The sequence below is a fragment of the Mastigoproctus giganteus genome, chromosome 5 (genome assembly GCF_048544385.1).
Source record: "Mastigoproctus giganteus isolate SK-2022 chromosome 5, ASM4854438v1, whole genome shotgun sequence".
Classification (NCBI taxonomy): domain Eukaryota; kingdom Metazoa; phylum Arthropoda; class Arachnida; order Uropygi; family Thelyphonidae; genus Mastigoproctus; species Mastigoproctus giganteus.
Window position 1 is genome coordinate 51,708,890 of NC_143579.1, and position 19,367 is coordinate 51,728,256.

The 19,367-nt window shown below is 35.6% G+C and overlaps 1 protein-coding gene across 3 annotated transcripts in view; it reads left to right on the forward strand.

Annotated features, from left to right (window-relative positions):
- LOC150085388 (chloride channel protein 2-like) overlaps positions 1 to 19,367 on the forward strand; it is a 271,615-nt gene that overhangs the window by 112,780 nt on the left and 139,468 nt on the right. For all 3 annotated transcript variants that reach the window (XM_090374018.1, XM_090374019.1, XM_090374020.1), the window contains 3 exons: positions 6,810 to 6,959; positions 15,160 to 15,229; positions 17,528 to 17,638. In XM_090374018.1, the coding sequence (XP_090230144.1) occupies positions 6,810 to 6,959; positions 15,160 to 15,229; positions 17,528 to 17,638 (331 nt within the window). The remainder of the gene's footprint in view (positions 1 to 6,809; positions 6,960 to 15,159; positions 15,230 to 17,527; positions 17,639 to 19,367) is intronic.

Sequence of the window (19,367 nt, forward strand, 5' to 3'; positions counted from 1 at the left end):
ACTAGACATATCCCACTCCAAACTGAAATAGAAGCTGTTGCTGTTCACATAACTCTCCATAGTGCAATAACACTTATCTCAATCTACCTACCACCAAACCGTACTTACTCTTTAAAAGATCTTGAAGACCTCTTTATACAGATACCTCCATCTCTCTGTATATTTAGGGGACTTTAACGGGCACCATCCATTATGGGGGCTCTCCCAAATTGGATAGACGTGGCCGACTAATTGAAAGCTTTTTAGAGGCACTAAATTTCAGTATACTCAATACTGGTGCACCGACACACGTACAGCTCCCAGCAGGACACATTTCAGCAATAGATCTCTCGATTTGTTCACCAGTACTAGTCCCAAACATAGTGGTATGTAATAAATGATCCCATGGGCAGTGACCACTTCCTAATAGTATGCAACTTTCTGATAGCAAAGACTCCTTCAATTCAACCCTGCAGAAAGTGGAAATTTGTCCGACCAGACTGGGCAAAATTTCAATCATCAATCGACTTTGATGAGGAAAAAATCCGCCTCCAACATATTGATGGTGCGACAGATTACATCACGTCGCATCTTCTAAATGTGGCTAAAAACACAATACCACTATCAAATCCCCCGGGCCGAAAGCATCATAATTACTGATGGAATGACAAATGCACCACAGCAAAGAGAGCAAAAAATAAAGCCTGGAATTTGTTTCGGTAATGTCCGAGCACAGTCAATCTCATTAACTATAAGAAATTAAGGGCAAAAGCACGCTTCATACAAAAGCAAGCAAAGAAAGAATCCTGGACCCGTTTTACCTCCAGTTTTCACAGAAATACTGATTCCAACATAATATGGAAAAAAATTAGACAGCTGTCTGGTAAGTTTCCTACCATACCTTCTCCAATCCTCTCTTGGAATGGGAAAGATATCTCTAATCCAGTAGATATAGCTAATGCTTTGGGCAATACTTTTGCCGAAATCTCAGCAGCAACAGCCTATCCTACCTCATTCCAAAGAATTAAAAACACTGAAGAACAGCATGCTATTCATTTTCAAACTGCCCGTCTTCTCCCATATAACAAACCTCTGCAATATTCTGAACTTTTACATGTCATTAAAACCGCCCGCAATGGTGCTGCCGGGCCAGATGGGATTTATTATGTCATGCTACAACATCTTGATGATAAAGCTTTGCGCTGCCTCCTTGTCTTTTACAATCGCATATTTTTAGAAAATGTTTTTCCAGCTTCTTGGCAACACTCTACAGTTTTGGCATTCCTGAAACCTGGAAAAGATCCATCCAACCCCAATAGCTATAGACCCATATCTCTCTCAAGCTGCCTCAGCAAAATTCTTGAGAAAATTATCCACAGAAGACTCGTCTGGATCATAGAGTTGGAACAGCTAATGTGCCATAGTCAATATGGCTTTCGTCAAAACAGGTCATGCTTAGATCTTATGGTCAAGGCTGAATTTGCCATCCGTAATGCTTTTGTTAAACATGAACAAACATGTCAAACATGAAACACGAGTAATGGTTTCAATAGACATAGAGAAGGCTTTTGATACCACCTGGCGGTATGGTATACTTCGTGATCTTTACCTTCTTGGACTACGAGGCAACCTTCCTATATTTGTTCAGAACTTCTTACATACTAGATCATTTCAAGTTCGATACCAACATTCCCTTTCCACAACTTTCATCCAGGAAGGAGGTGTTCCACAGGGATCAGTACTGAGTGCCACTCTTTTTGCTCTGAGAATAGATTCTATCACTAAGCAGCTTCCAAATACAGTTGAGACTTACCTTTATGCAGATGAACTTTCCATCTCCTGTCATTCTCAAAACATGAGGTCTATTGAAAGACAGCTTCAGATATCACTTAATAAAATTCAACAATGGGCGAGCCTGAACGGCTATCTGCTCTCGCAGCAGAAAACAGTTGCCATCCACTTCTGTAGACAACGCAAACTTCATCCAGATCCTGAACTTCAAATTTCTAACATCTTTGTCCCGGTTACCAGTAACATCAGATTTCTTGGATTAATTCTTGACAACAAGTTAAATTTCCTAGATCATATTAAAAATGTACGGACTTCATGTCTAAAAAAGTTAAACATACTCAGAGCTTTATCTGCCCAAACGTGGGGTGCAGATCGTACCTCGCTTCTTCGTTTATACAGGGCATTAATAAGATCCCATCTCGATTATGGTGCTCCAATCTATGATTCTGCCAGAAAGAGTGCATTACGCTGGCTTGATCCAATTCAGCACAGTGCTTTGAGAATTGCAATTGGTGCATTCAGAACGTTGCCATCACATAGTCTCTACATTGATGCTCACGAGCTCCCACTAACTTTATGCAGGAAAACACTGTTACTCAAATATGCTGTCAAGATACAAAGTTGTGCCTCTCATCCCGTTCAGTCATACCTTTTCAACCCACCGTTAGAAATCCTATACAGAAACAAACCTAGTATAGTAAAGCCAGCTGGTCTTCGCCTTCTTGAATTGGTGCAAGTTTGGAATATTTCTGTCCATTCTGTACAACAAGTAGCCACTTGTACTCAGCCACCATGGACTCCTCCTCCTCTTCCAACCTGTGACACTTACCTGTGTCAATGGAGAAAGAATACTTTGCAAGCATCAAATGTCAACCAAATTCATGCAGTTCACACTCAAAGATATACTGATTTCTCCCCAATTTATACAGATGGCTCTAAATCTAATTCAAGTGTTGGAGCAGCTGCAGTGCTTCCGAATACAACTGTATCAGTTTTCCTTCCATCAGATTTTAGTATATTTTCTGCTGAATAGTATGCAATTAAACTAGCTTTAGAAAATCTCTGCTCTGACAGTTCCTTAAAATCAGTTATTTACACTGATTCACTCAGCTTAATCATGTCATTATGTAATTCTTCAGATAAAGTTCACCCTGTTCTAAATGAAATCAGAAGCTTATTACTGCAAATTAAAGAACGAAACCAACTGGTCACTTTTTGCTGGATTCCAGCCCATTCCGGTATTTTAGGCAATGAACTGGCCGATGAAGCTGCAAAAAATCCAACTACCTTTGATTTAACAAATATCCCTGTTCCAGCATCAGATTATGCACTAACCATTCATGCTGCTTGCCTATCACAATGGACAGCACTGTGGCACTCTCAGACTAATAATAAACTCTTTCAGTTTAAACATGATCCGAAAATTTGGCGCTCCAGTATCCGTACATCGAGACAAGAAGAAGTAGTCCTTTCAAGGGCAAGGATAGGACATACCCATCTGACCCACCTTCATTTACTCACAGGAGATGATCCACTACAATGTACACATTGTTCTAATAATTTCACTGTAAAACATATTCTTATTGACTGCCCCTATTATAAACAAGCCAGAACTTCATCCTTGATCTCACTGGTTAAACTTCATAAACCTATAACTCTTGAAAATCTCATTGGTGATAAGGCAAATATTTCTGAATTTTTTGACTTTCCCAGGCAAACTGGGCTTTTCAATTATTTCTTATTTCAGCTTTTCTTTTGATTTAAGGAAAACTCATGTTTTAATATAATAAGTGAATAGGCACATTATAGCCTTAGCAGCTTATGTGCTAAGAACAACAACACATGAGGAGTTATTTAAGGAGGAGATGGCCAGATATTTATCAAACTCTCTCAGTGAGTTTAACGATTTTGTAATAACTGAGAACAAAGTGGAGGGGAAATTGTTGAAGTTAAACATAAGAAAGGCACCTGAGGTATATGGGATCTATCCAGTTATATTAAAGGAGGTGGCAAAGTAAGTAAGCAAACCCTTAGCCATAATTATGAGAGCATCCTTGGACTCGGGAAGTTCCCACTGATTGGAGATGTGCAAATGTATCTCCAATTCACAAAGGGGGACAAAGGGTGACATGAGTCACCCGTTGATTCCCCTCAGGGATCAAACCCCAGGGTTTGACTTCTGTTTCAGGGAAAATAATGGAGTCACTGATTAAAGAAGCATTGCAGGATCATCTAGACAAGACTGCAGTAATAATTCAGATACAGCATGCGTTTGTCAAGAGGAAGTATTGTCTGACCAATTTGATTGGATACTCTGATGTGGTCACTAAGGAACTGGATGCAAAAAATAATTTTGATATCATATACTTGTATTTCAGAAAAGCTTTTGAAACTGTTGCACATGGAAGACTACTGTACAAATTGGAGCAGTATGGCATTAAGGGCAAGTTGATACAATGGATAAAAGGATAGTTCGGACAGAGTGGTAATCAATGCCTCTACGTGCACTAATGTTATCAGTGGCGTCCCTCGGTTCGGTGTTGGGCCCATTGTTGTTTTGTATATTTATCAGTGATATTGATGAAGGTATATCAAGTTTAATTTCAAAGTTTGCAGATGATACAAAGGTTGGCAGGGTTGTTAATGACAGTATCTTCTGCAACAGGATCTGGAGAAGTTGTGTAGATGAGCTGAGAAGTGGCAACTGAAGTTTAACATTGACAAATGCAAAGTGCTGCATATGTGTAGCAGTAACCTTAGAGAAATGTACAACTATGTCATTGTTACACTCAGGGTAGTGGAGAATGAAAGAGACCTGGGGTAATTGTGCAGTCAGATATGAAGTTTTCTGAGTAGTGCAGACAGGCTGCCAGAGTAGGTCATGTGGTCTCATCAATGATATACAGGAATTTTGGGAGCAGAGATATGGGGGTGATTATCCCCTTGTATAAGGCAATGGTCAGTCCACACCTTGAGTACTGCATACAGGTGTGGAAGCCTCATTTTAGGAAGAATGTAGAGTTGCTGGAATGAGTACAAAGAAGGGCAACAAGACTGGTGAAGGGAACAAACGGCTGCTCTTATGAAGAAAGGCTTGAGTTCTACAAATTGCAGCTTTTGGAGACTAGGCACCTGTGAGGCGATCTGATTGAAGTGTATAAGGCCTTGAATGGATTTGCAGGCTGAATGCTGATGAGATTCTTTCTCTTGCTCAGATTACAAACCTGAGGGGGGCATAGATTCAAACTGAGGAAAGACTGTTGTGGAATAGATGTGTGGAAGTTTGCCTTTAGCCAGCGGGTAGTCGATTGCTGGAACAAACTTCCATCTATTGTTGTGGAAGTTGATAGCTTAAATAAATTCACGGCAGAACTACACAAACATTTGGAATGAATGGATCAGTGAAAAGGTTTTTTTTTTTTTTTTTTTGGCAGATGCTGTATAAACTTGCTTTCTTGCATCATGTGCCTCTACTAATGCTAATGAGGGATCATCTGTCCTTTTGGCGCTGTCTCCTTATTGGAGGTTGGCGATCACCATGCTGTACCTCTCTCTGTCTTGGTTGAGATGAAGAAAGTCCTCAGCTGATCTGCCGGTTCAGTTGCAGATGTTTTTCAGCCATGAAAGTTTCCTCCTTCCCACTCTTCTCTTTCTCTCTATTATTACTTTGAGCAGTTTTCTCATTTATAAGGATGTGTCCCAGGTAGGCAATTTTCCTTCTCTTCACTAGACCCAACAATTTGCATTTTCTTCCTTCCCTTTTTAAGAATTCAATGTTGGTGATTCTGTATAATCAAGATTTTTTTGTATGCATCTGTAGATCCACATTTTGAAGGCCTCTATTTTGTTTTATGCTGGATGTTTTCAGAGTCCAAATTTCAACTCCATATAATAGTATGGACCACACACCTAGCACCCAAAAAATTTCAGTCTTATTGACAGATCTAGAGTTAATTCTTTCAGCTTTGGAAATGATCATGCCTTTGTTCTAATTCTTCTATCTCTGTTGTTTTTTCTAACATTCACTCTATCCCTATGTGTCCCTAAAGCTTATATTTCTGTAATGAAATGCTGGTAACCAAGCTTTCACTGATGCACCTATACAAGTGAAAGATCAAACTAAAGAAATAGCACAAACTTAAATAAAATCAAAGCCCTCAATAGCCAGAATGTTTGCTTTCCTTGGACCAGGCACAAGGAAATGAAGTTTGAAAATATAAATTTGGTTGTTTGATTAATACCAAATTAACCAACCTGAAATTTATGCAAATAAGCTATAACAAACTGTAATAAAAAGAAGGGAATTAAATAAAAAAGAATTTATTATAAAATAATTAATCAAACACCAACTTAATGACAGAGAGTTACAAAAATTAAATGAAGTAAAGGGGGAAAAGGATTTAACCACATTGAAGAGTGTGTATGAAATGAATAAAGGCACTGAGTAGGGGAGCCGGAAACAAAAGATGAAACATGCAGTTACTAAATGATTGAGCTGAAATTAAAATCAATCACTTCTATTAACCTTTATTCTTCCCTCCTTTTTCTTTCTTTTGATGTCTGGTTTGAGTTGCACAGCTAAAATTTACTTGAAAGGATTATTTCAAGCCAAAGCTGGTTTGAATGTATGTTCTGTAATAATCATATTGATATTGTAATGTTTAATTATAATATGATTATTCATATCTGTATAGATGATTATAGCTAATAATCAACTATGAATTTAAGTGATTATTATCCTGTTTATTTATTTTATTTTATTTGGAATGAAATATGTATTGAAACTACTTTCACTTCCCAGAGCCCAGCTTGATATATATGACTAAATCTCTTGTTTTACTAATCTTTCCCTGATTTAGTGTGCTCACTGTGGGTGTACATGATTAAAGCTTTAGATTAATGGTTAAAGGACAAAATAAATAATTTAAAATTCTGTATTACTTAAAGTTTGGGAGATATTAGTATATACAGTGTTATATAGAATAGCATGTTGTTAAGTATTTGACTGAAATGTGATTAATAAAATTTTTTCACTTCAGTTAACAACCCATGAATCAGTTAATGAACTCTTCAGTAACACAACATGGACTAGTACTGTTTTAGAAGTGGATGAAGCAATCATTGTTGATCACTGGACTACTCCTTACACCAATATCTACATCAACTTGACTATCTTCATCATTGTTACAGTAAGTAATGTTTAGTGCTTTTTGTTTAAATTTTTTATTAAGGTTGTTCAAAGAAACATTAGTGTTTTTTTCTTTTTCTTTTCTTTTTCTTTTTTTTTTCTTTTTCTTTTTTTTTTTAATTAATGATTTCACTGTAACAGAAGTTACTTGAGCATTTATATTTAGAAATGTTTTCATCTTGCAGTAAATCCAATCTTAGTCTTGCCTCATTTAGAGGGTAATGTTAAAGTAAGAACTTAGTCTTGAGAAGGGCTGTTTGGTTGTAGCACTTGAATATTCTGCTTAACAAGAAATTAGAAATATTGTAAATGGCAGTACAATAGACCTGTGAACAAGAAAGTTGTGCACTGCCCTACAAATTTAGTAGAAAATGCAGCATTTAAATATTTGCACACCTTCCATTATAAGCAAGTGAAATAGTCCATGATGTACAGCATCACATGGTACAGCAGATCTATAGGAAAAGCTGCAGTGCCTGGATGGAGTCATTAAAGGTGTATTATGGAAATGGCAGGTAAAATCAACAATCTCATGAGAGGCATAATCATAGGGACTTGTGCAGTAGGAGCATCATTATAAGTAGTAACAAAATTCACCCATGTGTTGAGGTGGACAGTGTCTTAAGTACTCTAGGACAAAAAACTAGCAATAGGAAGTAAAAAAGTCTGGTTGGAAGAAGATGCTTTATGATTATGAATGCAAATGTCTGGTTTGCCATATACACAATGGTTGGAAGGCAGTATTGAAGACAAACATCAGATGGCAGGAACCCATTTCTTCCAAAACAGCAGAGCACATAGGAAGCTCAGATCAATAGGATTATTGCAACTGTATGGTAATCTGCAAATTTCTCGTGTGTAATAGAATAAATAAATTTGTTACCATTGGTGCCAAAAACAGTAGAATCGTTGGTGAGACACTGGAAATGTAATTTAACCAAACAGATTCACATTCTTAACACTGGTGGGTTCACTTGGATGCAGATGAAGCTGCAAAAGGTGAATCTGGCCCTTGTTAAGCCACTTGTAACAGTGGTTTTGTGTGTGAATCGCTTTCATGGTATGATACAGGTCCTTTTGTTATCTTGGAGGCAGTGTCTGAACATTCTTTCAGACAAGATTCATTCTGTTATTCTGACCATGTTAACATTAATTTTAACTTTGTTGCAGTTATAATGCGCAGTTTTGCAACTAGATTAAATATTCAGTCTAATTTAGCTTTGTAATTATTTTACTTCTGTAATTTAGCTTTTGCAGCTCAGCAACCAATGATATTACTCAGTTAAGATTAGAAACATCATATTGACATTAAGCATTCTATTCTGTTGTGGTGGTTACTTAGCTTTCTTGTAACTGATTCAGTAAACTTACTTAACATTTGCATGTGATATAATAGTATCTTTCTTCACTTTATCATTTTGTGTGATTAACCACATTGTCCCCATTTCAGATAATTAGTTCAGCGTGCTCAGATTTGAATTGAGAAGGGATACTGACTACTTGATGCACTTGTTTAAGACTGGTTTGGAATAAAGAGATGAAATTGCAAATTCTAATTCAGAAGAACAACACTCATGGAAATATCTGTTAGTTAAATTTTACCATGTGGTATTGTGCTGCCATCCTTGCTAATGATGTATGAATGCTATTAGACTAATATTTTTAAGTAGTAGCATTTGCACAGTATGTCTGAAGAGTAATAAGACAAATTCTAAAAAATAATTCATCATGAAAATCACCATAATCCCATGGTGATTTTTGATGATTTTCATAATATACTTGTTAGAACTTTCTTTTAATCATTGAAAGTATTCTTGAGACTCCCTCAAAGTCATCTCCTTGAGGTTGTTTGCTCACATTCTTTTGGTTGGTATGAAATTGTTTCCCTTTCATCTTAATTTTTAACTTTGGAATAAGCTGTAAATATCTTTGGATGTGCAGTACCATCTCAGATGACGTTTGTCTAAGTCAGATTTTATATCCATCAAGAGAGGGGGAGACTCCCATAAATGAATTGTCATTCCTAGTATGTAACTGCTTTCATGGTATGATACAGGTCCTTTTGTTATCTTGGAGGCAGACACTACTTCCAAGGTAACAAAAGGACCTCTATCATATCATGAAACTCAACATTTTACTGTGGTTGCAAGTGGTAACCTTTGTCCATTCTCCAGTGTAATGATTGTTAAATAAAATTATATATATTGAAATAGTCTTTTTTTGTTGGCTGTACAGTGGAGACTCTGAATAAAGCTTCCCCATATAATTTTTAGTGATTTGTCTGAATTCTTTGGTTTATGTAGTTTAAACCAGTTTGTACTTATTTGTAAGGTACCTGCAAAGTCCTACTAGATATTTGACTCCACACATGTGGTATGTGATGTCTGGAATAGAAATTCTTAACTATTAATTGTTATTTTAGGGCAATATAGTATATCTTTTTAAATGTGAATTAAATATATCTTCAGATGCTTCTATTAAAGAATAGAAGCAATCTGAATATATTGTTTAGACTAAATCATCAGGAATTAGTCTAAACTATATAAACCAGAGAATTCAGGGAAATTACTAAAACTTATGTGGAAGTTTTTATTCTAAATTTCTATTAAATTAAGATATACAAATGAAATGAATGTTTTTGCATGTGCATCAGCTGCATGTTTGAACCGTGTACTTCATCATCATTATCAGCCATTTTCAATCCACTGCAGGCCTCTCCAGCAACTTTCCAGTTCCTTCTGTTTTGTGCAATGGCCATCCATGTACTGCCCATGAACTCTTGAATTTCATCTGTCCATCTCTGTTATTGTCTTCCAGGTTTTCTTTTCACTCCTCTTGGGTACCATTCTGTTATTTTCTTAGTCCATCTGTCATCATGTCTTCGAGCTATGTATCCTGCCCAAGTCCATTTTAGTTCTTTAGCTTCGATAAGAATGTCCTTTACTTGAGTTTGCTTCCTAATCCACATGTTTCTCTTCTTATTCAACAGTCTGATTCCTAATATAATTCAATCCATTTTTTGCCGTGTAGTTTTCAGCTTCTCTTTTTTTCTTTTGGTGAGTGCCGAAGTTTCACTTCCATAAGACATGGAGGGGAGTATACATTGGTTCATTATTTTAGACAAATTGGGATATTTGCCTCAGTATGTGACTATATTTCCTGAATACTATCCATCCGAAATTTATTCTTCTCTTGACTTCCAGCCATTTATCATTATTACAGTTAATGACTTGTCCAAGATAAGTATACGAATCCACCTTTTCAATTTCTGCTCCTTCAATGATTATATCCCTTTCTGTGGCACACTTGTTCATCCTTACTTTTGTGTTAACCATATTCATCTTTAGTACAAATCCCTTAATAACTTTGCATAACTGATTAAGATTTTCCTCTAATTCTTCAGGTTGTTCATGGCTTATGATCACAGTGTCATCTGCAAATCGTAAATGGTTTAGGTACTCTCCATTCACATTGACTCCTTTCTGCGACCAGTCCAATCTTCTGAAAGCTTCTTCAAGGGCAGCAGTAAACAATTTTAGAGGTACTGTGTGTCTCCTTGTCAATTTTAAATTTGCTACTGTCTTGTCTAGTCTAATAAAGGAGGAAGCATTCTTGTGTATTTTCTTCAAAATCATTATGTATGGGATGTCTATGCCTTGTCTTTCCAGTGCCTAAAACATTGCCTTATGTTGTATGGAGTCAAATGCCTTTTTCATAATCCACAAATTAGCATTAGTATTAGTAGAGGCATTTGATGCAAGAAAGCAAGCTTATGCAGCATCAGCCAAAAAAATTAAAGTAAAATAAATAAATAAAAAATAACCAGGCATAATGGTGTTTTATATTAATTTTCTTTCTCCATTAGCTGTGATACTACATGAAGGGGATCCATAGTTGAGAATCCTGTCCTAAAGCCAGTTTGCTCTTTCGGTTGATTCTCATCAAGTATTCTTTCTAATCTGTTAGTAATGATCCTTGTGAAAAGCTTGTAGATGTGGGTCAACAAGCTAATTGGTCTATAATTTTCAATTTTTGATTTATCTCCTTTCTTATGCAGCAAAATTATGATTGCATTATTCCACTCCTTAGGCACCATGCCTTTCCTAATGTATTTTGTGGAGAATCTTGCCAATTTCTGTGTCATGTCTCTTCCTCCTAATTTTAACAACTCTACAGTAAGTTAATCTTCACCTGGGGCTTTTTGATTCTTCATTTTCTTCAATGCATGTTCTACCTCATCAGAAAGGATATTGGATGTTGTATGTGTTGCTAATTTTTAATCTCTCTTCCCCACAGCTGGTATCATTCCCTTGCTGCTTATATAATACTTTCTAGTAGTCTTCTGCTATTTGAATTGTGCCTTCTTTGCTATTTATAAATACACCATCACTATTCTTTGGTATCATTTGTCTTGATTTGTTCGTTGCAAGAGCCAACATCTGAATTTGTATTTTTTTGGCTATGTTTCTTAAAGAGGGTGTGGTCATGGTGTATCTTGTTTCGTTGGTTCATTATTTCTCTCTGTGTCAAGTGCATTATCACAGCCAAATATCAAGACACCCATTGATATTTGGCTGTGATAATGGTTGTCATCAGTGATCGAGATATAACCTCTGTTTTGAGTTCACAAGTGCTCGTGTTCCTGTGTGGAGATAGTTCTTGAGAACTTTCTATTTTGAGTTCTTGAGAGCTTTCTATTTTGAGTTCTTGAGAGCTTTCTATTTTGTTGTGTTTTGTATTTAAGTATTTCTCAGTCTTTTGTGGTGTGGGTATATGTATCTTTGAGTGAGGAGCTTTGCCTTTGCACTTCTAAAGGTGGGCACTGTTGTAGTCCTTCCCTTCCTTTCTTATAAGTTTATTTTTATTTTGTTTTGAAAATGGTTTATAGAAGCAGAGTAGGGTATATAACCTTATTAACAGCATTAGTTTGCTATAGCTATTTTGTGGTTTAAGTGCTTACTAATTTCAACCGTGGTAAATATTCAAAACTTTTTTTTTTTTTTTTTTTTTTTATAAACTTAGAAAAGTACTAAATTTGTCATGAAATAGTAGAAATAAGCCATCGGTCACAAATTTTGGTGAGCCATTTTTGCCTCTATTATGAAATGATATGACCTGTGAGTATCTGCTGCTCCTGAAAGTACTAACAAAGATTGCTCTTACCTATTTTAACATCTTTGTCACTTTTACCTATGTCTAGCATGTCCAAAAACTACAAATTTCAAGTAAATTCTCCTCTGTGGAGAGGAAAACAATCTGAATTTTCTAATCCCTTTAAAATTGAGAGATTTAGCACTGGGAATGAGAGAAAAAGGTTGGTAGAATTAATACACCTGAATTGTTAGAGGGGGGAGGAGGGAGTCTAATTAGGGGACTGTGTACTTCAAAATACTGGTTCTTCCTCATAGGACTGAAATAGTCTTAGCATTTTCAGTCCTCATAGGACTGAAATAGTCTTAGCATTCTTAAATATTCTAAGCATTTTTTCCTCTGTAATAAAGAGAATGAACTGATGTCATGAAATCAAATAGCTGTAAGTCAAAAATTATTACTAGCCACATATTCCTCTATCATATGACTGGGTGAATATTTGATATTTATGAATGCGCTTAACAAAATTGTTGATACCTATTGAAATTTTTGTTCCTTTGACTGACCAAGCAAATGCAGAAAGTGTAAATTAAATGAATAGCACTGTTGGTGGGGTGGGGAGGGGGAGAGAGAGAGAGAGAGAGAGAGACGATTTTGACCCTATTACTAGTACTTTTGAAGGTGCAACTGAATGCCAGTCTTTTATGTATTTCTCATAAAGAAAACCATAAAAATAATCTCTTCCCCTCTCATTCTGTTCAAGGATTGTTATGTTCCAAACAATTACTCACAGGCATTTTAGTTTTATTTCTTTTTCTCCCCCCCCCCCATGTTTCTCTGGTAAATTTTGTTACAACATTCTGGCTAATACTCCATCAGCATTCCAATAAACGGATGGTTTTTTGGGATGCTGATGGAGTGTTGCTAGTGGATTATCTTCAGAAAGGCCAGACAGTCACAGGGGCATATTATATATTTTGATGTTTTCAGGCAAATGTGAGACATTTGCATGAAAACATCAAAGAAACTGAGGAAAACTGCAAGGGAGTCTTGTTACACCAGGACAATAAACCTGCTCACAAGTCTGTGATTGCCATGGAATATAAGATAAATATTTAAGGAATATATGGCACATGCAGTTCAAAGCTGCATTGCATGAGTGCAGCTTTGAAATCTTGGACTATCCCCCATATTCACCAGAGGACTTTCATCTGTTTTCTAATTTAAAAAAATACCTGACTGGCATCCATTTTCCCACTGCAGCAACTGTCATTGCTGCAGTGGATGCATTCCTTGGATGCTCAAGAGAAAACATTCTTCACAGTTGGAATCAATGCATTGCAGAATTGGTGGCAAAAGTGTATTGACTCCAAAGGATACCATGTTGAAAAGTAACATGTTACCAGACTCCTCAAACAAACCCTTCTTACTCAAGCCACAAATTTTTCAAACACCTCTTGTAACAGGTGGTCTGCAAAAAAGGTTAAGTTGCATGCTCACAATGTAAGGAATGTTGCATTTCTCATAATGCTCATTATAAACTCAAAAGACGACTGATATTGTGTTGACTGAAGAGATTAGGAGAGATTGAAACTTTGCTCTGAGGTAGGTGGTAAATAGCTCTCATCAACCGGTGCAATACCACAATTTTGTTTATTGGAGACTTGAAGTGGTGAAACCCATGTTTAGTTTCTAGAGCAAAGTTTCCGGCACCCCTCCCCCATACTTCTCTTTCAACGCATGCACGGTACTAAGTACTATAGGTTCTGATACCTTTTGTGTTTGGGGGGGGGGGTTCATATAAAAAAAAAAAAAAAAAAAAAAAGATTTAACATAATTTTGGCCACTTCAAGTTCTATTAAGCAAAATTGTGCACTTGCATGGATTGAGTCACTTACCACGTAGTATTGCTTGGTGTTGCAGAGATGTGCCCTTTCCTTTGTGTAGTATGGATAACATACCTCAACTCCTTGCATTTGTTTCTACCTGGGTAGTTGTCTCCAGTATACTAGGCATTCATAGTATTTTACATGTGTGGGTTATGTTCAGACAAAAATATTAAAAAAAAAAAAAAAAAAAAAAACCAGCAGTCCATGTTTCTTAATAGTTGGTAGAGCTGATGGTTTTAAATGAGCTATGGACAAAACACTAGGATTGTTAGTCTAAATTTCACATTTGCTGAGATTTTTAACCTGAGGTACATTAATTTTCAGTGTGGTAGTTTGATGGAAAATAATGTACTAATATGAAATTATTTTACAGTTTTGTGAGGTCCTGTTATGGTCTAAGCTTTAAAATGGATATAAAATATGCAAAAAAAATCAGTTGTTTCAGAAAGAAAATATGTAATGGAAATAACATATTGGTGGCGACTGCTAAATCTTTCACTGTGATTCTAAATTGCATTCCAATAGATGTTAGTTTTACACCTAAATTTAATTTAAATTACGATTTTGTTTACCACATATATAAAAATAATGTGAAAAGTTTCCTTATCTACCATCAACATTGCTAAGCTTTGTTTGATGTTCAGGAAATGTGGGCATATAACATCTAATGTAAAACACATTGAGGGAATACTCATTATCTGATTATTTATTTTATGACTATACTTCTCCAATTTGAGAACAGCTGACTGTGCAGGATGAAGAGTGGCATAATGCTGCTGGAATATGAAAATTTCAACACTGTAGTGAGGTTTCATGTTTTTGGCAGATATGAACTAAAACATTTTTTACTGAATGTAGTAAAATTTCCACTTAACATCTATTAAACTTCAGGCCAAAAGGGTTAAAAGAGACAGTGCATATCATTACTAAATCTGACCAATGTTCAGAGGTCCTAAAGCATCTGCTGCTTTTATGTTAATAAATATGTGCCTTGCCTTGAAAATGGCTAAAGGATTAACATTTTGTGCCAGTGGTTGAAAGCAAAACAGTGGTTATGTCCTGATAATGTGATCTAGCATTCAGGCTTAGCATTATTCACTACAGAAATTATTTTCTTTAAAAATAAACATGAAGGGATAGGGTTACAAATAGTGTCAAATGAGGTAGTTGCTTTATTTTTGTATTAATTCATTGTAAACTTTTTTTTTTTTTTTCCCTCAGTTTTTGACAACAGCTCTGGCTGCAACTCTTCCTGTACCTTCTGGATTATTTATTCCTGTTTTCAAAATGGGTAAGTTAGATAATTTTTTAATTTCAAAACATGTTTAATACTATTTTTAAATATAATTAGAGAAAGATATCTTCAAAATCTTGTCTGTTTTAAACATTTTTTTGAATTAGTTTACAGATTATTTTCTCTGAGATTCAATATATTCAGTTACTTTTTCTTAATTTTTTTTTATATTTTTGATCTGTTACTTTTTTTGTATAGTTTGACTGAGTAATCTAGACCTAGATGTTATTGTTATTTAATTGGCTAGATTAAAACTTAGGATTAAGTATAGAACTCTAGGTTCCAGGGCTAGGGTCATTTAAAATTCCAGACTTTGTCTGGAATTTTAAATTCATAACATCATAAGATTTTTAACTGTATATTTAATTTAAATATACAGTTAAAAAATAAGTTAATTTCTTTTAAAAAATAAAGGAGGTAAGTCCTTTATTTAGTTTCAAAGTAACATTTATTTTAGAATCTGAAATTGGGAAGCTGGGTTTTTGCTTTCTTAACCATATTGAATTTCAGTACAGTAATCATGACTTGAATGTAGAGTATCCCTCAAAAGTAGTTTGTTGATCAAAAGTTTGTAAATTGAAATTTCTTTTCCCATATGTGTAAAAATTATATAATGGGCAGATGTCTGGAAAAAAAAAAATTCTATGAAAAATAAAATATTATTTATGCAATTTTATTGAATTATTAAGCAGTGATCGACTGGGTATGACACAGCTGTTAAAGTTTCACTCTGAAACTTCAGAATACCAAAATCCAGTCCCTCAAAATTGTTTGAGTTGAAAGTTTCATTGATTAATGTCCCCCCCCCCCCGTTTCCTTACTTGTTACGGCAACATACACTGTGCTGCCATTTTATTAGGTACACCTACCTAGTAGCATGTTGAGCCTCCTCCAAACTCTTCAAAACAGCCTGAATTCATCTAGGTATGGATTGAAAAAGATGCTGAGAACGTCGTGCAGGAATGGAGTACCATGCAGTCAGCCCTTTCCAGCTCATCCCAAAGGTGTTCAATAGGAGGCCACTGCAGCAAAGAAAAGTTATTGTCATGTTCCTGGAACCATTCCATAGTGATTTGGGCACCGGTGCATTTTCCTCCTGGAAGTAACCATCTGACTGAGGATAAACTGTCAATGTGAATGTATGCACTTGGTCAGCAACGATGTTTAGGTACGATGTGGCATTCAGACATGAAACTGTGGGTATCAATGGACCCAGCGTCTGCCAAGAAAACATTCCCCACACCATAACACTGCCCCACCACCTTGCACAGTAGTCATCAGACATGACAGTCCCGTGGATTCGTGTTTTTTTTTGCCAAATTCTGAGCCTTGCATCAAGATAATGCAACAGGAACTTCAACTCGTCAGACCAAGCAACTTTTTTCCAATCGTCGATGTTCCAGTGCTGGTGTTGCTGTGCCCACAGGAGGCGTGCTCTCTTTTTCTTCATTGATTACAAAGGTATGCGATGTGGCCCTCAGCTGTTGTAGCCCATTATTGACAAAGTGCGACTAGTGGACCTTTGCGTTATTTTGTTCTGTGCACCAAGGTTGTTTTCTGACGTGATGTGCGATATTGTGGCCTGTCTGTTTGTTTGCACAATTCTAGCCATCCTCCTCTGACCTCTTTCATGAACAAGCGATTTTTTTCCACAGGAGTGCTGTTGAGAGGATGTTTTCTGTTCGTTGCACCATTCTTGATACACCCTTGAAACTGTGGTGCGTGAAAAAGTTCAGGAGAACTGCCATTACAGAGATGCTTTGTCCAGCATCTTTTTGCACCTACTACCATGCCATGTTCGAACTCACTCCTTTTCCTTTAAGATCACTCCTTTTCCCCATTCTTGCTACGGTTTGTATGCTTAACTGATACTAAAAAGGTTCTGCTGCATTTATATCCCCAACTGGTGTCATGTGACTTGCAATGTTGTGGGACAAACCATTTGTGTGCACAGCAGGGGTGTACCTAATAAAGTGGTAGCACAGTATATGTTATAATAAAATAGTACATTGCTATATAATAAATATTAAATATAGCAGTTTCCGTGTTACTTGAATAGGAAAATACTATAATAGTAATGTTGTAAATTTATATAAATGTTATTGCTTAATGCATATGTGTGTACATATACATTAAGCAAATAATTATTGAAAATGTTTTGTTTTTATCAGTTTACTTTCAGAAGATAATTTCTTTATGTAGTTGTTGAAGTAGAGCAGAAATTCCTGAGATTGACAGCTGAGGTCAAATTTATTTCATATTATTTATGGATATATATATATTAATTTTTTTTAGGGGCTGCATTTGGTCGTTTAGTGGGTGAATGTATGGCTGCATGGTTTCCAGATGGTATCAGGATGGGGGACAGTTTGAATAGGGTTATTCCGGGTGGTTATGCTGTGGTTGGTATGTATTATTTTTATTGTTATTGTTATTTTGAAGTAATTTTAATATATATGAAGTTTATTTAGTTTAATGATTTGAACTTCAGGTTTTAATAACGACAATGTGACAAAATGCATTTAAATGCATAAAATGCATCTTTTGTATTTTTGGTTTAAAAAAAACAAACTTTTTTTTTTTTTCTCCCAATTTTATTCATCATACACACATGCTTTCATAAATACACAAGTCATTATGTTTATATATATTCATTTGTGATATATTTACTTGATTCATAAATTGATAGAGCAAACAAAGCTATTTATAGGTTTTTGAAAATAAGAATTTTTTATATTTTAAATAACAAATATGGAAAAGAAATACGGTGGAAAATGTTACTGAAGTTTACCATTGCTAATATTAAAACACACATGGAAATTCCAGATAAACTTTGTATTTTCCACAATTTCATATTGCATGAATCATATATTCATGAGCAATGTCACAAATAACTGAGTTGACTGTTTTATTTTAGTCCATCTGCTCATTTTTCAGTGCTGTTTTTGTAAAATGTATGAGAAATGAATGGATTTAGTTAAGAGGTACTTCCTTTTCTAATATTTATAATCTTCCAAAGACCTGCATCTTGGAAATGGTGACCAAAAGGCATGGCTACTTGCTGTATTTTCTGCAGCCTCCAGGAAGTAATTTCAGTTTTTGTGCGATTTATGCTGAAATTTTTGTGATGGCAGCACTTCTCTTGGGTAATTGTAAAACACCTCTTTGAAGTGTTTTTGTAAAAATACAAATTTGTACACCCTCAGAACTGTGTTTACTTACATCTGAAGTAATTTAAAACGCAAATAGCTGAACTGTGCTCAGCATTTTACAAGTACAAAATAATTTTGCATTTGTAAGATCTTGGATGTAAAATTTGGGATGCAAAAATTTATTTCTCACATCAAATACCTAGATTTCGGTAATGCTTTTCATATTGTACCACATGAATAACTGCTGTACAAATTGAAACTGTGTGGCACTGGGCAAAAGTTGCTGCTATAAATAAAAGGAGTGTTGATTAGCTGGAGACAGAGAATGGTATCATAGCCACTGCTCTTAATGGACTAGTATTATGAATGGAATCCTCAGGGTTTGGTGTTGTCGTCTTACTTTTAATAATAAGAACAAAGCACCAATATTGCGAAGGTGAACAGATGGTCAATGACAGCAGACAGGGTAAGCTACTCTAACAAAACTTGGATAAGTTAAACAGGTGAACTGAAAAATGGCATTTTGAGATTTAATGTTGATAACTGGACACATATGATGATGTAAGATGGTGGAGAATGAAAAATACTTAGGAGTAATTGTATAATCTGACATTTTCTCTGAGCAGTGCAGACAGCTTGCTGTAACAGGCAATGGGTTCTGTCAGTGGTATACAGGAATTTTGCCAGTGGAGACAGAGGTAATTATTTAATTGTATAATGCAATGGTTAGGCTACATCTTGACTACTGCATGCATGTTTGGAAGTCTCATTTTAGAAAGGATGTAGATCTGTTGGAACAGAGGCAAAAACTAGGAGCCAAATGATTTTGTGGTAACTGAGAGGAAAGCAGAAGAGAAATTGTTGAAGCGAAAAGTGAATAAAGCACCTGTGGCCAATGGAATCTATCTAATTATATATTAAAACAAGTAGAAAATGAGGTAAGCAAACCTTTAACTATAATTATGAGCTTATCCTTGAATTTA